Below are 20,787 nucleotides of genomic sequence, written 5' to 3'. Positions count from 1 at the left end.
TGTCCTCCAAGCTCCCATAATGCTTTGCTTTCTCAAAGAGGAAGCCAACTTCCTGTTGCTGAGTCATGTCAGTCAGAGTGTCCTGTTTTAACAGGAAGTGACTAGATGAGAGACCATCTGTGAGGGTTGAGGTTAGTTTCTTTAGGTTCAGCATTCTTTTAAGGGTGTTCAGTCTCAGAGAACAGTGGAAGGGTTAGACAACAGTGGAATTTGATGTATTTGTATTTATTATGGAAATAAAAGTACAAGTAATTAAAGAGCAGAAATAAAATAACAATAGTGAGGCTATATACAGGGGGGTACCGGTACAGAGTTAATGTGGAGACTATATACAGGGGGTACCGGTACAGAGTCAATGTGGTGGCTATATACAGGGGGTACCGGTACAGAGTCAATGTGGAGGCCATATACAGGGGGTACCGGTACAGAGTTAATGTGGAGGCCATATACAGGGGGTACCGGTACAGAGTTAATGTGGAGACTATATACAGGGGGTACCGACCGACACAGAGTCAATGTGGAGGCTATATACAGAGGGTCCTGGTACAGAGTTAATGTGGAGACTATATACAGGGGGTACCGGTACAGAGTCAATGTGGAGGCTATATACAGGGTGTACCGGTACAGAGTCAATGTGGAGGCTATATACAGGGGGTACCGGTACAGAGTCAATGTGGAGGCCATATACAGGGGGTACCGGTACAGAGTCAATGTGGAGACTATATACAGGGTGTTACGCAACAGAGTCAATGTGGAGGCTATATACAGGGGGTACCGGTACAGAGACAATGTGGAGACTATATACAGGGTGTTAATCAACAAAGTCAATGTGGAGGCTATATACAGGGTGTACTGGTACAGAGTCAATGTGGAGGCTATATACAGGGGGTACCGGTACAGAGTCAATGTGGAGGCTATATACAGGGTGTACCGGTACAGAGTCAATGTGGAGGCTATATACAGGGTGTACCGGTACAGAGTCAATGTGGAGGCTATATACAGGGTGTACCGGTACAGAGTCAATGTGGAGGCTATATACAGGGGGTACCGGTACAGAGTCAATGTGGAGGCTATATACAGGGTGTTACCCTACAGAGTCAATGTGGAGGCTATATACAGGGTGTTACTGGTACAGAGTCAATGTGGAGGCTATATACAGGGGGTACCAGTACAGAGTCAATGTGGAGGCTATATACAGGGGTACCAGTACAGAGTAAATGTGGAGGCTATATACAGGGGGTACCGGTACAGAGTCAATGTGGAGACTATATACAGGGGGTCCCGGTACAGAGTCAATGTGGAGGCTATATACAGGGTATTACAGTACAGAGTCAATGTGGAGGCTATATACAGGGGTACCAGTACAGAGTCAATGTGGAGGCTATATACAGGGGGTACCGGTACAGAGTCAATGTGGAGACTATATACAGGGGGTCCCGGTACAGAGTCAATGTGGAGGCTATATACAGGGTATTACAGTACAGAGTCAATGTGGAGGCTATATACAGGATGTTACGGTACAGAGTTAATGTGGAGGCTATATACAGGGGGTACCGGTACAGAGTCAATGTGGAGGCTATATACAGGGGGTACCGGTACAGAGTCAATGTGGAGGCTATATACAGGGGGTACCGGTACAGAGTCAATGTGGAGGCTATATACAGGGGGGGTTATTGATACACCATCCACAGTGTATTTACAATAACAGGGGAGGTTAGCATTTTAAATCATACCCCCAAGACATACTAAACTCTCACCATTACAATAACAGGGCAGGTTAGCATTTTATATAATACCCCCAAGACATGCTAACCTCTCACATTACAATAACAGGGGAGGTTAGCAATTTATATCATACCCTTAAAACATGCTAACCTCTCACCATTAGAATAACAGGGGAGGTTGGCATTTTATATCATACCCCTAAAACATGCTAACCTCTCACCATTACAATAACAGGGGAGGTTAGCATTTTAAATCATACCCCCAAGACATGCTAAACTCTCACCATTACAATAACGGGGGAGGTTAGCATTCTATATCATACCACCAAGACTTGCTATTCTCTCACCATTACAATAACGGGGGAGGTTAGCATTTTATATCATACCCCTAAAACATGCTAACCTCTAACCATTACAAACACAGGGGAGGTTAGCATTCTATATCATACCCCTAAAACATGCTAACCTCTCACCATTACAATAACAGGGGAGGTTAGCATTTTATATCATACCCCAAAAACATGCTAACCTCTCACCATTACAATAACAGGGGAGGTTAGCATTTTATATCATACCCCTAAAACATGCTAACCTCTCACCTTTACAATAACAGGGGAGGTTAGCATTTTATATCATACCCCTAAAACATCCTTACCTCTCACCATTACAATAACAGGGGAGTTTAGCATTTTATATCATACCCCTAAACATGCTTACCTCTCACCATTACAATAACAGGGGAGGTTAGCATTTTAAATCATACCCCCAAGACATGCTAAACTCTCACCATTACAATAACAGGGCAGGTTAGCATTTTATATAATACCCCCAAGACATGCTAACCTCCCACATTACAATAACGGGGGAGGTTAGCATTTTATATCATACCCCTAAAACATGCTAACCTCTAACCATTACAAACACAGGGGAGGTTAGCATTTTAAATCATACCCCCAAGACATGCTAAACTCTCACCATTACAATAACAGGGCAGGTTAGCATTTTATATAATACCCCCAAGACATGCTAACCTCCCACATTACAATAACAGGGGAGGTTAGCAATTTATATCATACCCTTAAAACATGCTAACCTCTCACCATTACAATAACAGGGGAGGTTAGCATTCTATATCATACCACCAAGACATGCTAATCTCTCACCATTACAATAACAGGGGAGGTTAGCATTTTATATCATACCCCTAAAACATGCTAACCTCTCACCATTACAATAACAGAGGTGTTTAGCATTTTATATCATACCCCTAAACATGCTAACCTCTCACCATTACAATAACAGGGGAGGTTAGCATTTTATATCATACCCCTAAAACATGCTAACCTCTCACCATTACAATAACAGGGGAGGTTAGCATTTTAAATCATACCCCCAAGACATGCTAAACTCTCACCATTACAATAACAGGGCAGGTTAGCATTTTATATAATACCCCCAAGACATGCTAACCTCTCACATTACAATAACAGGGGAGGTTAGCAATTTATATCATACCCTTAAAACATGCTAACCTCTCACCATTACAATAACAGGGGAGGTTAGCATTCTATATCATACCACCAAGACATGCTAATCTCTCACCATTACAATAACAGGGGAGGTTAGCATTTTATATCATACCCCTAAAACATGCTAACCTCTCACCATTACAATAACAGGGGTGTTTAGCATTTTATATCATACCCCTAAACATGCTAACCTCTCACCATTACAATAACAGGGGAGGTTAGCATTTTATATCATACCCCTAAAACATGCTAACCTCTCACCATTACAATAACAGGGGAGGTTAGCATTTTATATCATACCCCTAAAACATGCTAACCTCTCACCATTACAATAACAGGGGAGGTTAGCATTTTATATCATACCCCTAAACATGCTAACCTCTCACCATTACAATGACAGGGGAGGTTAGCATTTTATATCATACCCCAAAAACATGCTAACCTCTCACCATTACAATAACAGGGGAGGTTAGCATTTTATATCATACCCCTAAACATCCTTACCTCTCACCATTACAATAACAGGGGAGTTTAGCATTTTATATCATACCCCTAAACATGCTTACCTCTCACCATTACAATTACAGGGGAGGTTAGCATTTTAAATCATACCCCCAAGACATGCTAAACTCTCACCATTACAATAACAGGGCAGGTTAGCATTTTATATAATACCCCCAAGACATGCTAACCTCTCACATTACAATAACAGGGGAGGTTAGCAATTTATATCATACCCTTAAAACATGCTAACCTCTCACCATTACAATAACAGGGCAGGTTAGCATTCTATATCATACCACCAAGACATGCTAATCTCTCACCATTACAATAACAGGGGAGGTTAGCATTTCATATCATACCCCTAAACATGCTAACCTCTCACCATTACAATAACAGGGGAGGTTAGCATTTTATATCACACCCCTAAAACATGCTAACCTCTCACCATTACAATAACAGGGGAGGTTAGCATTTTATATCATACCCCTAAAACATGCTAACCTCTCACCATTACAATAACAGGGGTGTTTAGCATTTTATATCATACCCCTAAACATGCTAACCTCTCACCATTACAATAACAGGGGAGGTTAGCATTTTATATCATACCCCTAAAACATGCTAACTTCTCACCATTACAATAACAGGGGTGTTTAGCATTTTATATCATACCCCTAAACATGCTAACCTCTCACCATTACAATAACAGGGGAGGTTAGCATTTTATATCATACCCCTAAAACATGCTAACCTCTCACCATTACAATAACAGGGGAGGTTAGAAATTTATATCATACCCCTAAACATGCTAACCTCTCACCATTACAATAACAGGGGAGGTTAGCATTTTATATCATACCCCTAAAACATGCTAACCTATCACCATTACAATAACAGGGGAGGTTAGCATTTTAAATCATACCCCCAAGACATGCTAAACTCTCACCATTACAATAACAGGGCAGGGTAGAATTTTATATAATACCCCCAAGACATGCTAACCTCTCACATTACAATAACAGGGGAGGTTAGCAATTTATATCATACCCTTAAAACATGCTAACCTCTCACCATTACAATAACAGGGGAGGTTAGCATTCTATATCATACCACCAAGACATGCTAATCTCTCACCATTACAATAACAGGGGAGGTTAGCATTTTTATCATACCCCTAAAACATGCTATCCTCTCACCATTACAATAACAGGGGTGTTTAGCATTTTATATCATACCCCTAAAACATGCTAACCTCTCACCATTACAATAACAGGGGTGTTTAGCATTTTATATCATACCCCTAAACATGCTAACCTCTCACCATTACAATAACAGGGGAGGTTAGCATTTTATATCATACCCCTAAAACATGCTAAACTCTCACCATTACAATAACAGGGCAGGTTAGCATTTTATATAATACCCCCAAGACATGCTAACCTCTCACATTACAATAACAGGGGAGGTTAGCAATTTATATCATGCCCTTAAAACATGCTAACCTCTCACCATTACAATAACAGGGGAGGTTAGCATTCTATATCATACCACCAAGACATGCTAATCTCTCACCATTACAATAACAGGGGAGGTTAGCATTTTTATATCATACCCCTAAAACATGCTAAACTCTCACCATTACAATAACAGGGCAGGTTAGCTTTTTATATAATACCCCCAAGACATGCTAACCTCTCACATTACAATAACAGGGGAGGTTAGCAATTTATATCATGCCCTTAAAACATGCTAACCTCTCACCATTACAATAACAGGGGAGGTTAGCATTCTATATCATGCCACCAAGACATGCTAATCTCTCACCATTACAATAACAGGGGAGGTTAGCATTTTTATATCATACCCCTAAAACATGCTAACCTCTCACCATTACAATAACAGGGGAGGTTAGCATTTTTTATCATACCCCTAAACATCCTTACCTCTCACCATTACAATAACAGGGGAGTTTAGCATTTTATATCATACCCCTAAACATGCTTACCTCTCACCATTACAATAACAGGGGAGGTTAGCATTTTATATCATACCCATAAAACATTGTAACCTCTCACCATTACAATAACAGGGGAGGTTAGCATTTTTTATCATACCCCTAAAACATGCTAACCTCTCACCATTACAATAACAGGGGAGGTTAGCATTTTATATCATACCCCTAAAACATGCTAACCTCTCACCATTACAATAACAGGGGAGGTTAGCATTTTATATCATACCCCTAAAACATGCTAACCTCTCACCATTACAATAACAGGGGAGGTTAGCATTTTATATCAGACCCCTAAACATCCTTACCTCTCACCATTACAATAACAGGGGAGTTTAGCATTTTATATCATACCCCTAAACATGCTTACCTCTCACCATTACAATAACAGGGGAGGTTAGCATTTTAAATCATACCCCCAAGACATGCTAAACTCTCACCATTACAATAACAGGGCAGGTTAGCATTTTATATAATACCCCCAAGACATGCTAACCTCTCACATTACAATAACAGGGGAGGTTAGCAATTTATATCATACCCTTAAAACATGCTAACCTCTCACCATTACAATAACAGGGGAGGTTAGCATTCTATATCATACCACCAAGACATGCTAATCTCTCACCATTACAATAACAGGGGAGGTTAGCATTTTATATCATACCCCTAAAACATGCTAACCTCTCACCATTACAATAACAGGGGAGGTTAGCATTTTTTATCATACCCCTAAAACATGCTATCCTCTCACCATTACAATAACAGGGGAGGTTAGCATTTTATATCATACCCCAAAAACATGCTAACCTCTCACCATTACAATAACAGGGGAGGTTAGCATTTTATATCATACCCCTAAAACATGCTAACCTCTCACCTTTACAATAACAGGGGAGGTTAGCATTTTATATCATACCCCTAAAACATTCTAACCTCTCACCATTACAATAACAGGGGAGGTTAGCATTTTATATCAAACCCCTAAACATCCTTACCTCTCACCATTACAATAACAGGGGAGGTTAGCATTTTAAATCATACCCCCAAGACATGCTAAACTCTCACCATTACAATAACAGGGCAGGTTAGCATTTTATATAATACCCCCAAGACATGCTAACCTCTCACATTACAATAACAGGGGAGGTTAGCATTCTATATCATACCACCAAGACATGCTAATCTCTCACCATTACAATAACAGGGGAGGTTAGCATTTTATATCATACCCCTAAAACATGCTAACCTCTCACCATTACAATAACAGGGGAGGTTAGCATTTTATATCATACCCCTAAAACATGCTAACCTCTCACCATTACAATAACAGGGGAGGTTAGCATTTTATATCATACCTCCAAGACATGCTAACCTCTCACCATTACCATAACGGGGAGGTTAGCATTATTGGGGGGTATGATATTTATGCCTCTGTAACGTTCTCACTCATCATGTAGTCATTACATGCTATGGATATGGGACCAAATACTTAACTGTTTACTACTTTAATACATGTATAACTGAATTTGGGGGACTGTGTACAGGAACATGTATGAACGGTTCCCCCGACGGGGTTGAAAACAGACTCAGGTTAAAGCTGCTAGTCTGCTTGTTCACCTCATATTCATTGTAGCATTTCAGACCCAAAGTGCTGGAGTCCAGACCCAGAACAACAAACGACTGGTCACTGTTCCTGTCCCTATCTTCAACCTAGACTAAAACTACCACTTTCCATCGTTTAGTTCGCTAGCTAACTAGCTAGGTGGTTTCAGTTTTGCTTTAGCAACGAGGGCATATGAATTATTATTTTTTTATTTTTTTATTTCACCTTTATTTAACCAGGTAGGCTAGTTGAGAACAAGTTCTCATTTACAACTGCGACCTGGCCAAGACAAAGCAAAGCAGTAGGAGCAGTAGGAAAGCAATATTCACCTCCACAAAAATGCTGTTCACATTGATATCCATACTGAATGAAGCAGTTAAGGGACCTCATGGGCATTTTTTGTAACATAATTTAAGGGGGAAATTAACCTTAAAATATTTGGTGCAACTGTCTTAACGTGAAGGCAACTTTAACGGAAAAGATACGGGGGTGGGTGAGTGTGTGTGCCTTGCCTGCGTGTGTGTGGATGTGTGTGTGTGTGAGTGTGTGTGTGTCTGTTTGCGTGTGTGTGAGTGAGTGTGTGTGTCTGTTTGCGTGTGTGTGTGGTACCTGCGCAAGCTTGTGTGTGAGCAGGAACAGGCAGGAAGACAGGCTAACCCACATGGGATCTAAGGCTGACAGAACTACAGCAGGAAGACAGGCTAACCCACATGGGATCGAAGGCTGACAGAACAACAGCAGGAAGACAGGCTAACCCACATGGGATCTAAGGCTGATATACTGCAGGAAGACAGGCTAACCCACATGGGGTCTAAGGCTGATATACTGCAGGAAGACAGGCTAACCCACAAGGGGTCTAAGGCTGACAGAACTATAGCAGGAAGACAGGCTAACCCACATGGGGTCTAAGGCTGATATACTGCAGGAAGACATGCTAACCCACATGGGATCTAAGGCTGACAGAACTACAGCAGGAAGACAGGCTAACCCACATGAGGTCTAAGGCTGACAGAAAAACAGCAGGAAGACAGGCTAACCCACATGGGATCTAAGGCTGATATACTGCAGGAAGACAGGCTAGAACCTTATAAGAGAATGGAACACTAAGATATTGTAAGTGTGTGTTTTGTCTTTGTGTGTGTGTGTGTGTAGTAAGCTCACACTCCCTCTGACACACACACACACACACACACACACACACACACACACACACACACACACACACACACACACACACACACACACACACACACACACACACACACACACACACACACACACACACACACACACACACACACACAGGGAATTCCAAACGGTAACAATGATGATTTCTCAAACTGCCTGACCAATCACACTCCAACATAAACAACTAACGAATGGAGTCCCAACTTCCTCTTCCTCAAACACAAACACACATGTTGCTTAGAGCCAGACATTGGTTCCCCCTAATTAGCCCCTTTCAGGGTTTGACACACACACACACACTTCAGCTGGTTTCCATGCCGACAGCCTGCACTGCCCGGGCTTGGAGAGGAAATGCCAAACTCAGTGCATTTCAGACGAAGAGGCGCTGAGATACAAACACACACACAGGGCTGCAACTCTGTTCTTTTTAGATGGACCAACCTCCTGGTTCTAGAAAAGATCAATCATATCACAGTTAACTGTTAGCCCTCTCTCCCCCACACAGTTAACTGTTAGCTCTCTCTCCCTCTCTCCCTCTCTATCCCATATAGTTAACTGTTAGCTCTCTCTCTCTCTCCCTCTCTCTCTCTCTCTCACTCTCTCCCTCTCTCCCTTTCTCTCTCTCTCTCTCTCTCTCTCCCTCACATAGTTAACTGTTAGCTCCCTCTCTCCCTCTCTCCCCCACACAGTTAACTGTTAGCTCTCTCTCTCTCCCACATAGTTAACTGTTAGCTCTCTCTCTCTCCCTTTCTCTCTCTCTCCCTCTCTCCCCCACATAGTTAACTTTTAGCTCTCTCTCCCTCTCTCCCCCACATAGTTAACTGTTAGCTCTCTCTCTCCCTCTCTCCCTCTCCCCCACACAGTTAACTGTTAGCTCTCTCTCTCTCTCTCTCTCTCTCTCTCTCTCTCTCTCTCTCCCCCTTTCTCCCCCACACAGTTAACTGTTAGCTCTCTCTCTCCCCCTCTCTCTCTCTCTACCACACAGTTAACTGTTAGCTCTCTCTCTCCCTCTCTCCCCCATATAGTTAACTGTTAGCTCTCTCTCCCTCCCTCTCTCCCTCTCTCCCCCACATAGTTAACTGTTAGCTCTCTCTCTCTCCCCCACATAGTTAACTGTTAGCTCTCTCTCTCCCTCTCTCCCCACATAGTTAACTGTTAGCTCTCTCTCTCCCTCTCTCCCCCACATAGTTAACTGTTAGCTCTCTCTTTCTCCCCCCCACATAGTAAACTGTTAGCTCTCTTTCTCCCTCTCTCCCCCACATAGTTAACTGTTAGCTCTCTCTCTCTCCCTCTCTCCCTCTCTCCCCCACATAGTTAACTGTTAGCTCTCTCTCTCTCTCCCTCTCTCCCTTTCTCTCTCTCTCTCTCTCTCTCTCTCCCTTTCTCTCTCTCTCTCTCTCTCTCTCTCTCTCTCCCTTTCTCTCTCTCTCTCTCGCTCCCTCTCTCTCCCTCCCTCTCGCTCCCTCTCCCTTTCTCTCTCTCTCTCCCTTTCTCTCTCACCCTCTCTCTCCCTCTCACCCTCTCTCTCCCTTTCGCTCTCCCTCTCACCCTCTCACCCTCTTTCTCCCTCTCCCCCTCTCTCTCCCTCTCTCTCTCTCCCTCCCTTTCTCTCTCCCTCTCTCCATTTCTCCCCCTCTCTCTTCTTTCCCTTTCTTTCTATCCCTCTCTCTATCCTCTCTCTATACCTCTCTCTGTACCTCTCTCTGTACCTCTCTCTCTATACCTCTCTCTGTACCTCTCTCTGTACCTCTCTCTCTATCCCTCTCTCTATCCTTCCTCTATTCCTCTCTCTATCCCTCTCTCTATTCCTTTCTCTATTCCTCTCTCTATCCCTCTCTCTATCCCTCTCTCTATTCCTCTCTCTATTCCTCTCTCTATCCTCCTCCCTCTAGCTCTCTCTATCCCTCTCTCTCTCTCTACCTCTCTCTATTCCTCTCTCTACCTCTCTATTCCTCTCTCTATCCTCCTCTTTCTATTCCTCTTTCTATTCCTCTCTCTATACCTCTCTATCCCTCTCTCTATCCCTCTCTCTATTCCTCTCTCTATCCTCCTCTCTCTATTCCTCTCTCTATTCCTCTCTCTATCCCTCTCTCTATCCTCCTCCCTCTATTCCTCTCTCTATTCCTCTCTTTCTCTATCCTCCCTCTATCCTCCCTCTATCCTCTCTTTCTCTATCCTCTCTCTCTCTATTCCTCTCATTCTGCCCATGTTCTGGGCATACTGCCAAATTGCTTATACTGATAGTGAGGATTCCTCCCAGGTACGATCAATCAGTCACTTGCATGAACCCAGTTGATATGGTTATTAGAAAAAGACAAACATAACATTTTCCTTCAGATGCCCTCTTCTTATCAATCTGTGGTAATTATAATTACATTTAAGGTAAGCATTAGATTATAGCTTCTATCAAAAGGAGATTCTCCAATTAAAGTAAGAGAAATCAACACAGAAAACCAGACACTTCATCCTTTCAAACCCTTCACTCTGGGTCGTACAATCTAAAATACACTCAAGGGATCTGTAGACTCAGGTTGTTTTAATAGGTCTATAGGTACCAAAAAACCAGTAGAAGGGTTTAACTTAGACCTTAGCTTCATCCAATCCACATGTTCTTCATTACACAATGAAGATCAGATGGAGCTGTGGTCCCAAGAGGCATGTTAATGACAGATCAGATGGAGCTGTGGTCCCAAGAGGCATGTTAATGACAGATCAGCTGGAGCTGTGGTCCCAAGAGGCATGTTAATGACAGATCAGATGGAGCTGTGGTCCCAAGAGGCATGTTAATGGCAGATCAGATGGAGCTGTGGTCCCAAGAGGCAAGTTAATGACAGATCAATACCTCAATGCATTTTTGGTCTAAATTACTAAACATTTCGCAGTGTGCAGATCTCCACAATCAACCTGTTACCCCAAATAAACCATTTTGGACAAGCCTAAATCAATTACGGGCACAGTTGACCACCCCCCTGATTCCCGGCACTCATTCTTCCGCCCTTTCTTCATTTTCAGTTGGACTTCCCAATGGCACATATTCAAAGTGGATGGCCCTTGATAATGTCCCGATTTCAGATCGGGATTATGTCCCGATCTGGGGAATAATCTCTCACCTGAGCCGCCACCATCCTTTACAGTCCATTATGTCTTGTCCATTTTCCTACCAGTACACCAGCAGCACGAGTGTAGTTTGGATGGGATCTCTCCCCATGCTCACTCCACGTGGACTCATGTCGCAATCCTGAGAGAAAAGGCATGACAGAAAAGGCAGATGATAGCTTCGACTGGATGCTGTGTACAGGTTTCTGGCTCAGACTCAGGTCTCACGGTAGAAGTGGTGAAGGACCATAGTGAATGCCATTTTCGCCATGACTTCAGCCGGTTAGAGGGGGTGAGGCTCATACTGTTCTTGGTTGAATTATCCTTCCGTGCATCTAGATACCATCTGTGGTCACCTTCCCCATAACCTCCCGAGAGGACAGACCAGAACAACAGTTTAGTTTAGAGCATTTCTGATTCAGGAAATCCAGACAAACTATTCACTGTATGACAAATGATTACTTCTACCAATAGTCTTATTTCAAATGTTTAAGACAAATGTCAAAGAGAATAACAACACACAGCTGAAGCCATTTTTTCAAATTGGCTTCTACTCCCCTATCAACTTGGCGATCTCACCGCAGTTCCAGGTCAGGGAGTCAGAGGGCTAATCCTGAGGGAGAAATCCCCACCATCCAGCAGACCCAATCTGGTGACATTTGTGTTGAAGCAAAACAAAACAAACAAGACAAAAACAAAACTACAAAACAACAGCAATACACTTCTTCCCTTTTGACACATGACTCACATCGTGATTCATGCGTCCAAAAAAATCAACACCGCCGGTTAAATCAAAATAACAAATAAAATTACAATTACAACCCTTGATAACTTAATCTTAAAATAATTGTATCCCATAAGGTAATTCAAGAAATAGTGAAATAGACTAGAGACAGGTGTCTCTCATTCAGGGGCAGCTCTCTCTCTGTGTCCTCTTGTTCTGAATAACGCATAGGACTATTGATAAATTATAAACTTCTTCCTAATTATTATTATTGTTTACACATTATATTTAAATCTCACCCAATGTCTTTAGCCTTTCTAGTGAGGGTGATCAGGCCTCACCAGCCTTTCTAGTGAGGGTGATCAGGCCTCACCAGAAAGTCAGAAGAGGTCAGAGGTTATTCAACCCCATTAAGTGAGTGTTTCTTTCCCTTTTCTTTCCCTGTACCTCCAACATTATTTAAAGACATTTCAAACATTTTGTGTATCAGGTTTACCTTGGGTTTTTCAATACATTTCTTATCCAGAGAATTTACATGTGTGCAACCAAAACTTTCGGACAATAGATACTTCAGAAAATTTCATTTCTGTGCCCTTTAACCTCTATGGGCTAGGTGGGACGCTTGCGTCCCACCTACGTAACAGCCACTGGCAGCCTGTGGCGCGATTTTCAAAACGTTAAAAATCCTATTACTTCAATTTCTCAAACATATGACTATTTTACAGCTATTTAAAGACAAGACTCTCGTTAATCTAACCACACTGTCCGATTTCAAAAAGGCTTTACAACGAAAGCAAAACATTAGATTATGTCAGCAGAGTACCAAGCCAGAAATAATCAGACACCCATTTTTCAAGCCAGCATATAATGTCACAAAAACCCAGAAGACAGCTAAATGCAGCACTCACCTTTGATGATCTTCATCAGATGACAACCCTAGGACATTATGTTATACAATACATGCATGTTTTGTTCAATCAAGTTCATATTTATATCAAAAACCAGCTTTTTACATTAGCATGTGACGTTCAGAACTAGCATACCCCCCGCAAACTTCCGGGGAATTCGCTAACATTTTACTAAATTACTCACGATAAACATTCACAAAAAGCATAACAATTATTTTAAGAATTAAAGATACAGACCTCCTCTATGCACTCGATATGTCAGATTTTAAAATAGCTTTTTGGTGAAAGCACATTTTGCAATATTCTAAGTACATAGCCCAGGCATCACGGGCTCGCTATTTAGACACCCGGCAAGTTTAGCACTCACCATAATCATATTTACTATTATAAAAGTTTGATTACCTTTTGTTGTCTTCGTCAGAATGCACACCCAGGACTGCTACTTCAATAACAAATGTTGGTTTGGTCCAAAATAATCCATCGTTATATCCGAATAGCGGCGTTTTGTTCATGCGTTCCAGACACTATCCGAAATAGTAAAGAAGTGTCGCGCGCATGGTGCAATTCGTGACAATAAAATTCTAAATATTCCATTACCGTACTTCGAAGCATGTCAACCGCTGTTTAAAATCAATTTTTACGACATTTTTCTCGTAGAAAAGCGATAATATTCCGACAGGGAATCTCCTTTTCGGCAAACAGAGGAAAAAATCCCAAAGGCGGGGGCGGTCGGGTCATGCGCCTAAGCCCAGTGTCCCTTGATCGGCCACTTGAGAAAGGCGATAATGTGTTTCAGCCTGGGGCTGGAATGACGACATTCTGTTTTTTCCCGGGCTCTGAGCGCCTATGGACGACGTGGGAAGTGTCACGTTAGAGCAGAGATCCTTAGTAAATGATAGAGATGGAAAAGAAGTTCAAGAAATGGTCAGACAGGCCACTTCCTGTAAAGGAATCTCTCAGGTTTTGACCTGCCATTTGAGTTCTGTTATACTCACAGACACCATTCAAACAGTTTTAGAAAATTTAGGGTGTTTTCTATCCATATGTAATAAGTATATGCATATTCTAGTTACTGGGTAGGAGTGGTAACCAGATTAAATTGGGTATGTTTTTTATCCAGCCGTGTCAATACTGCCCCCTAGCCCTAACAGGTTAAGGTGCATCCCTACTAACCCGTGAAAAACCCACTAAAATAAAAATAAAAATACCCCACAAAATAAATCAAACAGTATTAACACCACTAACAAATATTCACAAGAGGTGGGTTGTGTATGGTAAAACGTAGGGTAAAAACAAACAAACAAACCCTCCTAAAGTAAACAATCCCAGAGCCCCTTTCTTGTAATCGTATAATTTTGACCTGCTGCACTGACATATGTCCTATCAGTCCACTGTAGATGGAGTGCTGTTCTCTCCTTTCATATCTCCACAGTGAATCCCTATATAACGTTCTAGATGGAAAAACTCAGCTCACAGAAGTGGATGGGGTATTCATTCAGACACCTCTTTAACCTCTTATGGCTAGGGGGCAGTATTTTCACGGCTGGATAAAAAACGTACCCGATTTAATCTGGTTACTAATCCTACCCAGTAACTAGAATATGCATATACTTATTATATATGGATAGAAAACACCCTAAAGTTTCTAAAACTGTTTGAATGGTGTCTGTGAGTATAACAGAACTCAAATGGCAGGTCAAAACCTGAGAGATTCCTTTACAGGAAGTGGCCTGTCTGACCATTTCTGGAACTTCTTTGCCATCTCTATCTTTTACAAAGGATCTCTGCTCTAACGTGACACTTCCTACGTCGTCCATGGGCGCTCAGCTGTGGTGATTCTATAGTCATCTCCAAAGTGTTTTTTTCCAGAAGTCTCTGCATAACCTCTGTTAGCCTCCATATCTTGGCAACTTCAGACTAGATCTCTGGTGAATTGCTCCAAAAAGTACAGCCTGTCTTTGCTGTAAACACAGGTACACTAAGATGGTAATGAGGACAACCGTTGCTGCTTTACCAGCATTTCAGTGAAAGCATTTTGGTGTAGCAGAATGTTGACAACAGTGCCCATGTTGTCGGCTCCACCCTGATCTGGGTTGATAGGCCTTCCTCTTCTAGTTGGATGTTGCAGCTGCTTATCTTTTGGTCTTACAACAGGCTCCGCCTGTGTGTTAGTTGACGTACGATGAACAGAGCTGTATGTGGTGGTAGCACTTTCTTGCAACATACTACTTTGACCCTGGCCCTGTGTGGTATGCACAGACGTGCTGAACAAAGGGATACATCCAGCTTAGCACTTTTAGACCATATTTCAGCTTCAAGCTCTAATTCTTCCATTTATGATTTGAGTTGAGGCTCTTGTTTCTCCAATAGTTGTTTCCTTTTCAATGTTTCAACTTCAACCAATAAGGCTGCCTTTTCAGTCTCCAAATTCAGCCTGATATAAGATGTAGTGGATTGTCCTGAGCGCCTGCTGTGTTGTGATTCATTTCCACATTTTGATTAGATATTTGCGATACTGTCCCTTGGCTGGACCTCCGCATCAGTTTTGTTAACATCTGAGCATTGATGTGCTTCTTCCATCCATGTGTCCACTATGGATGCAAAATAGTCCAGTGTTGCTGTGTTTGGGCCAAACCATTCGACCTGATCCTTTTCTGCCTCCTCGGCTGGTAATAAACCTGATCCTTTTCTGCCTCCTCGGCTGGTAATAAACCTGATCCTTTTCTGCCTCCTCGGCTGGTAATAAACCTGATCCTTTTCTGCCTCCTCGGCTGGTAATAAACCTGATCCTTTTCTGCCTCCTCGGCTGGTAAACCAATTCCACATTTCTATCATCAACCATAAACTGTGATTTCATTTATATTTTTAGTAAGTGCACCCAATTTAGCACTTCTAGATCATTACAATGTTTTAAGAATTTCCATTCTATCCATTGTAAAAGCACGTAACAGTGAACCATTACCACAGTATGAACACACTTTAGCACAGCTTAATGAATGAGCCCAACACATGACGTCATCACAAGACACAACAGCCAATCATCAAAGAGTACGATTTTCTCTCCGCTACTCAAAAAAAGAAGCAAATAGTCTGGGTAGCCATTTGATTAGATGTTCAGGACTCTTGTGGCTTGGGGGTAGAAGCTGTTAAGAAGCCTTTTGGACCTAGACTTGGCACTCCGGTACCACTTGCCATGCGGTAGCAGAGAGAACAGTCTATGACTAGGGTGGCTGGAGTCAGTGACAATTTTTAGGGCCTTCCTCTGACACCACCTGGTGTAGAGGTCCTGGATGGCAGGCAGCTTAGCCCCAGTGATGTACTGGGCCGTACGCACTACCCTCTGTAGTGCCTTGCGGTCAGAGACTGAGCAGTTGCCATACCAGGCAGTGATGCAATCAGTCAGGATGCTCTCGATGGTGCAGCAGTAGCTAAGATTGGGAGAAGTCTGTCCATAATAAAGCGCTACTCTACCTTATCAACAAGGCAGGTCCTAGAGGCCCTAGTTTTGTCTCACCTGGAATACTGTTCAATCGTGTGGTCAGGTGCCACAAAGAGGGACTTGGGAAAATTATAATTGGCTCAGATCAGAGCAGCACGGCTGGCCCTTGGATGCACACAGAGAGCAAACATTAATAATATGCATGTCAATCTCTCCTGTCTCATGTCTTCCCCCACCCTCCTCCCTCTCTCCCCCTATCCTCCTCTATCCCTCTCTCCCTCTCTCCCCTACCCTCCTCTCTCCCTCTCTCCCCTACCCTCCTCTATCCCTCTATCCCTCTCTCCCCCTACCCTCCTCTATCCCTCTCTCCCCCCACCCTCCTGCCTCTATCCCTCTCTCCCCCCACCCTCCTGCCTCTATCCCTCTCTTCCCCCACCCTCCTGCCTCTATCCCTCTCTCCTCCCACCCTCCTTCTCACTCCCTCTCTCCTCCCACCCTCCTTCTCTATCCCTCTCTCCTCCCACCCTCCTCCTCTATCCCTCTCTCCCTCTCTCCTCCCACCCTCTCTCCCCCTATCCTCCTCCCTCTCTCCCCCACCCTCTCTCCTCCCACCCTCTCTCCCCCTATCCTCCTCCCTCTCTCCCCCACCCTCTCTCCCCCACCCTCCTGCCTCTATCCCTCTCTCCCTCTCTCCTCCCACCCTCTTCCTTCTCTCCCCCTCTTCCCCTACCCTCCTCTATCCCTCTCTCCCTCTCTCCTCCCACCCTCCTCCCTCTATCCCCCTCTCCTTCTCCCCCCCGCTCCCCCTACCCTCCTCTATCCCTCTCTCCCTCTCTCCCTCTCTCCCTCTCCCTCTCTTCCCCTACCCTCCTGTATCCCTCTATCCCTCTCTCCCTCTCTCCTCCCACCCTCTTCCTTCTCTCCCCCTCTTCCCCTACCCTCCTCTATCCCTCTCTCCCTCTCTCCTCCCACCCTCTTCCTTCTCTCCCCCTCTTCCCCTACCCTCCTCTATCCCTCTCTCCCTCTACCCTCCTTCCTCTCTTCCCCCACCTTCCTCTCTCCCTCTCTCCCCCTAACCTCCTTCCTCTCTTCCCCCACCCTCCTCTCTCCCCCTACCCTCCTCCCTCTCTCCCTTTCTTCCCCCACCCTCCTGTATCCCTCCTCCCTCTCTCCCCCTACCCTCCTCCCACTCTTCCCCCACCCTCCTCCCTCCCTTCCCCCACCCTCCTCTATCCCTCTCTCCCTCTCTTCCCCTACCCTCCTCCCTCTCTTCCCCTACCCTCCTCCCTCTCTCCCTCTCTCCCCCTACCCTCCTCTATCCCTCTCTCCCTCTCTTCCCCCACCCTCCTCCCTCTCTTCCCCTACCCTCCTCTATCCCTCTCTCCCTCTCTTCCCCCACCCTCCTCCCTCTCTTCCCCTCTCTTCCCCTACCCTCCTCTATCCCTCTCTCCCTCTCTTCCCCCACCCTCCTCCCTCTCTTCCCCACCATCCTCCCTCTCTTCCCCCACCCTCCTCTATCCCTCTCTCCCTCTCTTCCCATACCCTCCTCCCTCTCTTCCCCTACCCTCCTCCCTCTCTTCCCCTACCCTCCTCCCTCTCTTCCCCACCCTTCACCCTCTCTACCTCAACACATTTAGAACTAGTCCCTAGTTACACAACAACAACAGCAACAACAACAGTATCAACAATAACACTCATAACCCTCCTGTCATCAATAATACAGATGTGACATCATCAGCAGCTGGTTGGAAAATGCTAACTCTCTCCAACTTCCCCTCTCTCTTCCTACCTCTCGCCCTCCCTCTCCCTCTCCCTCCTCTCTTCCCTCTCTCCTCCCTCTCTCTCCCTCTCTCCTTCCCTCTCTCTCTCCCTCCTCTCTTCTCTTCCCTCTCTCCTCCCTCTCTCCCCATCTCTCCTCCTCTCCCTCTCTCTCTCCCTCCCTCCCTCCCTCTCTCTCCCTCCTCTCTTCTCTTCCCTCTCTCCTCCCCATCTCTCCTCCTCTCCCTCTTCCACAGAGACGAAAGGAAATAACGCTTGGCATAAGGCAGTGATCATCATCCCTGTGCTTGGTATCACAGCGATAGTTGCCCTGGTGACAACAGCAGTATTGCAGAACAAGCCTCTCCTACAGAAGTACAAGGTACCATATGTGGTTGTTAGGGCAACGAGGTACAATAAATGTTTGCGATAGCTTTTTCAGATTCTGTGGCTGCGATGGAAAAATCCATAATATTGTAGACTATATTATGCACTATATTATGCATTATGCATTAAAGAGTTACCTGTCTAACAGAACACAGAGGGTGTTCTTTAATGGAAGCCTCTCCAACAAAATCCAGTTACATTTACATTTACGTCATTTAGCAGACGCTCTTATACAGAGCGACTTACAAATTGGTGCATTCACCTTATGATATCCAGTGGAACAACCACTTTACAATAGTACATCTATATCTTTTTGGGGGGAGGGTGGGGGGGTTAGAAGGATTACTTTATCCTATCCCGGGTATTCCTTAATCTATAATTCTATGAATGACAATATTATATTTTACCAATGTTTTCGAATAGTAATTTTGTAAATTGTAGCGCAGATTCACCGGAAGCATTTGAGGGGAAAAAAATTCGGAACATCACGCGCCGATGTAAAATGCTGTTTTTATATATAAATATGAAATTTATCGAACAAAAGAATGCATGTATTGTGTAACATGATGTCCTAGGAGTGTCATCTGATGAAGATTGTCAAAGGTTAGTGCTTCATTTAGCTGTGTTTTGGTTATTTGTGATGCATGTGGTTGGTCGGAAAATGGCGGTGTGGCTATTGTGTCGATGTACTCTCCTAACATAATCTAATGTTTTGCTTTCGCTGTAAAGCCTTTTGGAAATCGGACAACGTGGTTCGATTCAGGAGAAGTGTATCTATAAAATGGTGTAAAATAGTCCTATGTTTTAGAACTTTGAATTATGACATTTTGTGGTTTAAATCTGGCGCTCTGATTCTTTCACTGGCTGTTGAATAGCGTGGGACAATTTCGTCCCACTACCCTAGAGAAGTTAAGTGTTCTAGTTTATTAAAATAAAACGTTAAAATGAGCACTCAACCTGCTGCGCCTTGGTCTACTTCATATGACGGTCGTTACAGAACTTCCCACCACCAACAGACCAAGCAGCGGGATAAGGAGCTGGAGAAAAGCTATCGGGAGTTGTGGACCTGGGAGGAGATCCTAGCCGGAGAGGGACCATGGAAAAAGGCTGGAGAGGACCGGGACTGTTATATTGGAACATGATTGGCATGGAAGCCTGAGAGGCAGCCCCAATATTTTTTTTTGGGGGGGGGGCACACGGGTAGTTTGTCTGGGCCAGGGTTAAGCCCCAAGCCAACTCCCCGTGCTTACCGGAGGCAGCATGTTACTGTTCAGGCCCCGTGCTATGGGGTGATGCGCACGGCGTCGAGGCCGAGCATTCACAGGCCGGTGTGCGCGGTGCCAGCGTCCCGCATTTGCCAGGCGGAAGCGGGCATCCAGCCAGTAAGGGTGGTGCCAGTACTGCGCTCGAGACCGCCAGTGCACCTTCACTGCCCAGTGTATCCTGTTCCCGCTCCTCGCACTAGCCCTGAGGTGCGTGTATCCAGTCTGGCATCTCCAAAGCCAGCACCACGCACCAGGCCTTCAGTGCGTCAGCCCAATCCAGGATGTCCTGTTCCTGTCACGTCCTGACCAGTAAGTGAAGTGCTTTGAAAGGTTGGTAATGGCTTGCATCAACACCATTAACCCAGAAACCCTAGACCCACTCCAATTTGCATACCGCCCAAACAGATCCACAGATGATGCAATCTCTATTGCACTCCACACTGCCCTTTCCCACCTGGACAAAAGGAACACTTATGTGAGAATGCTATTCATTGACTACAGCTCAGCGTTCAACACCATAGTGCCCTCAAAGCTCATCACTAAGCTAAGGACCCTGGGACTAAACACTGGATCCTGGACCCTCTAAGGGGGTGGATCCTGGACTTCCTGATGGGCCGCCACCAGATGGTGAGGGTAGGTAACAACACA

General features: G+C 44.4%; 1 protein-coding gene across 1 annotated transcript in view; it reads left to right on the top strand.

Moving 5' to 3' along the window:
* Positions 1–20,787, top strand: part of LOC106577463 (ectonucleoside triphosphate diphosphohydrolase 1) — a 40,193-nt gene that overhangs the window by 1,733 nt on the left and 17,673 nt on the right. Inside the window, exon 2 of the mRNA XM_045701251.2 lies at positions 18,745–18,869. Within this exon, the coding sequence (XP_045557207.1) occupies positions 18,745–18,869 (125 nt within the window). The remainder of the gene's footprint in view (positions 1–18,744; positions 18,870–20,787) is intronic.

The sequence above is a fragment of the Salmo salar genome, chromosome 18 (genome assembly GCF_965601325.2).
Source record: "Salmo salar chromosome 18, fSalSal1, whole genome shotgun sequence".
NCBI lineage: Eukaryota > Metazoa > Chordata > Actinopteri > Salmoniformes > Salmonidae > Salmo > Salmo salar.
Note: the sequence above shows the minus strand (reverse complement) of the source record. Positions and strands in the feature narration are given on the sequence as shown.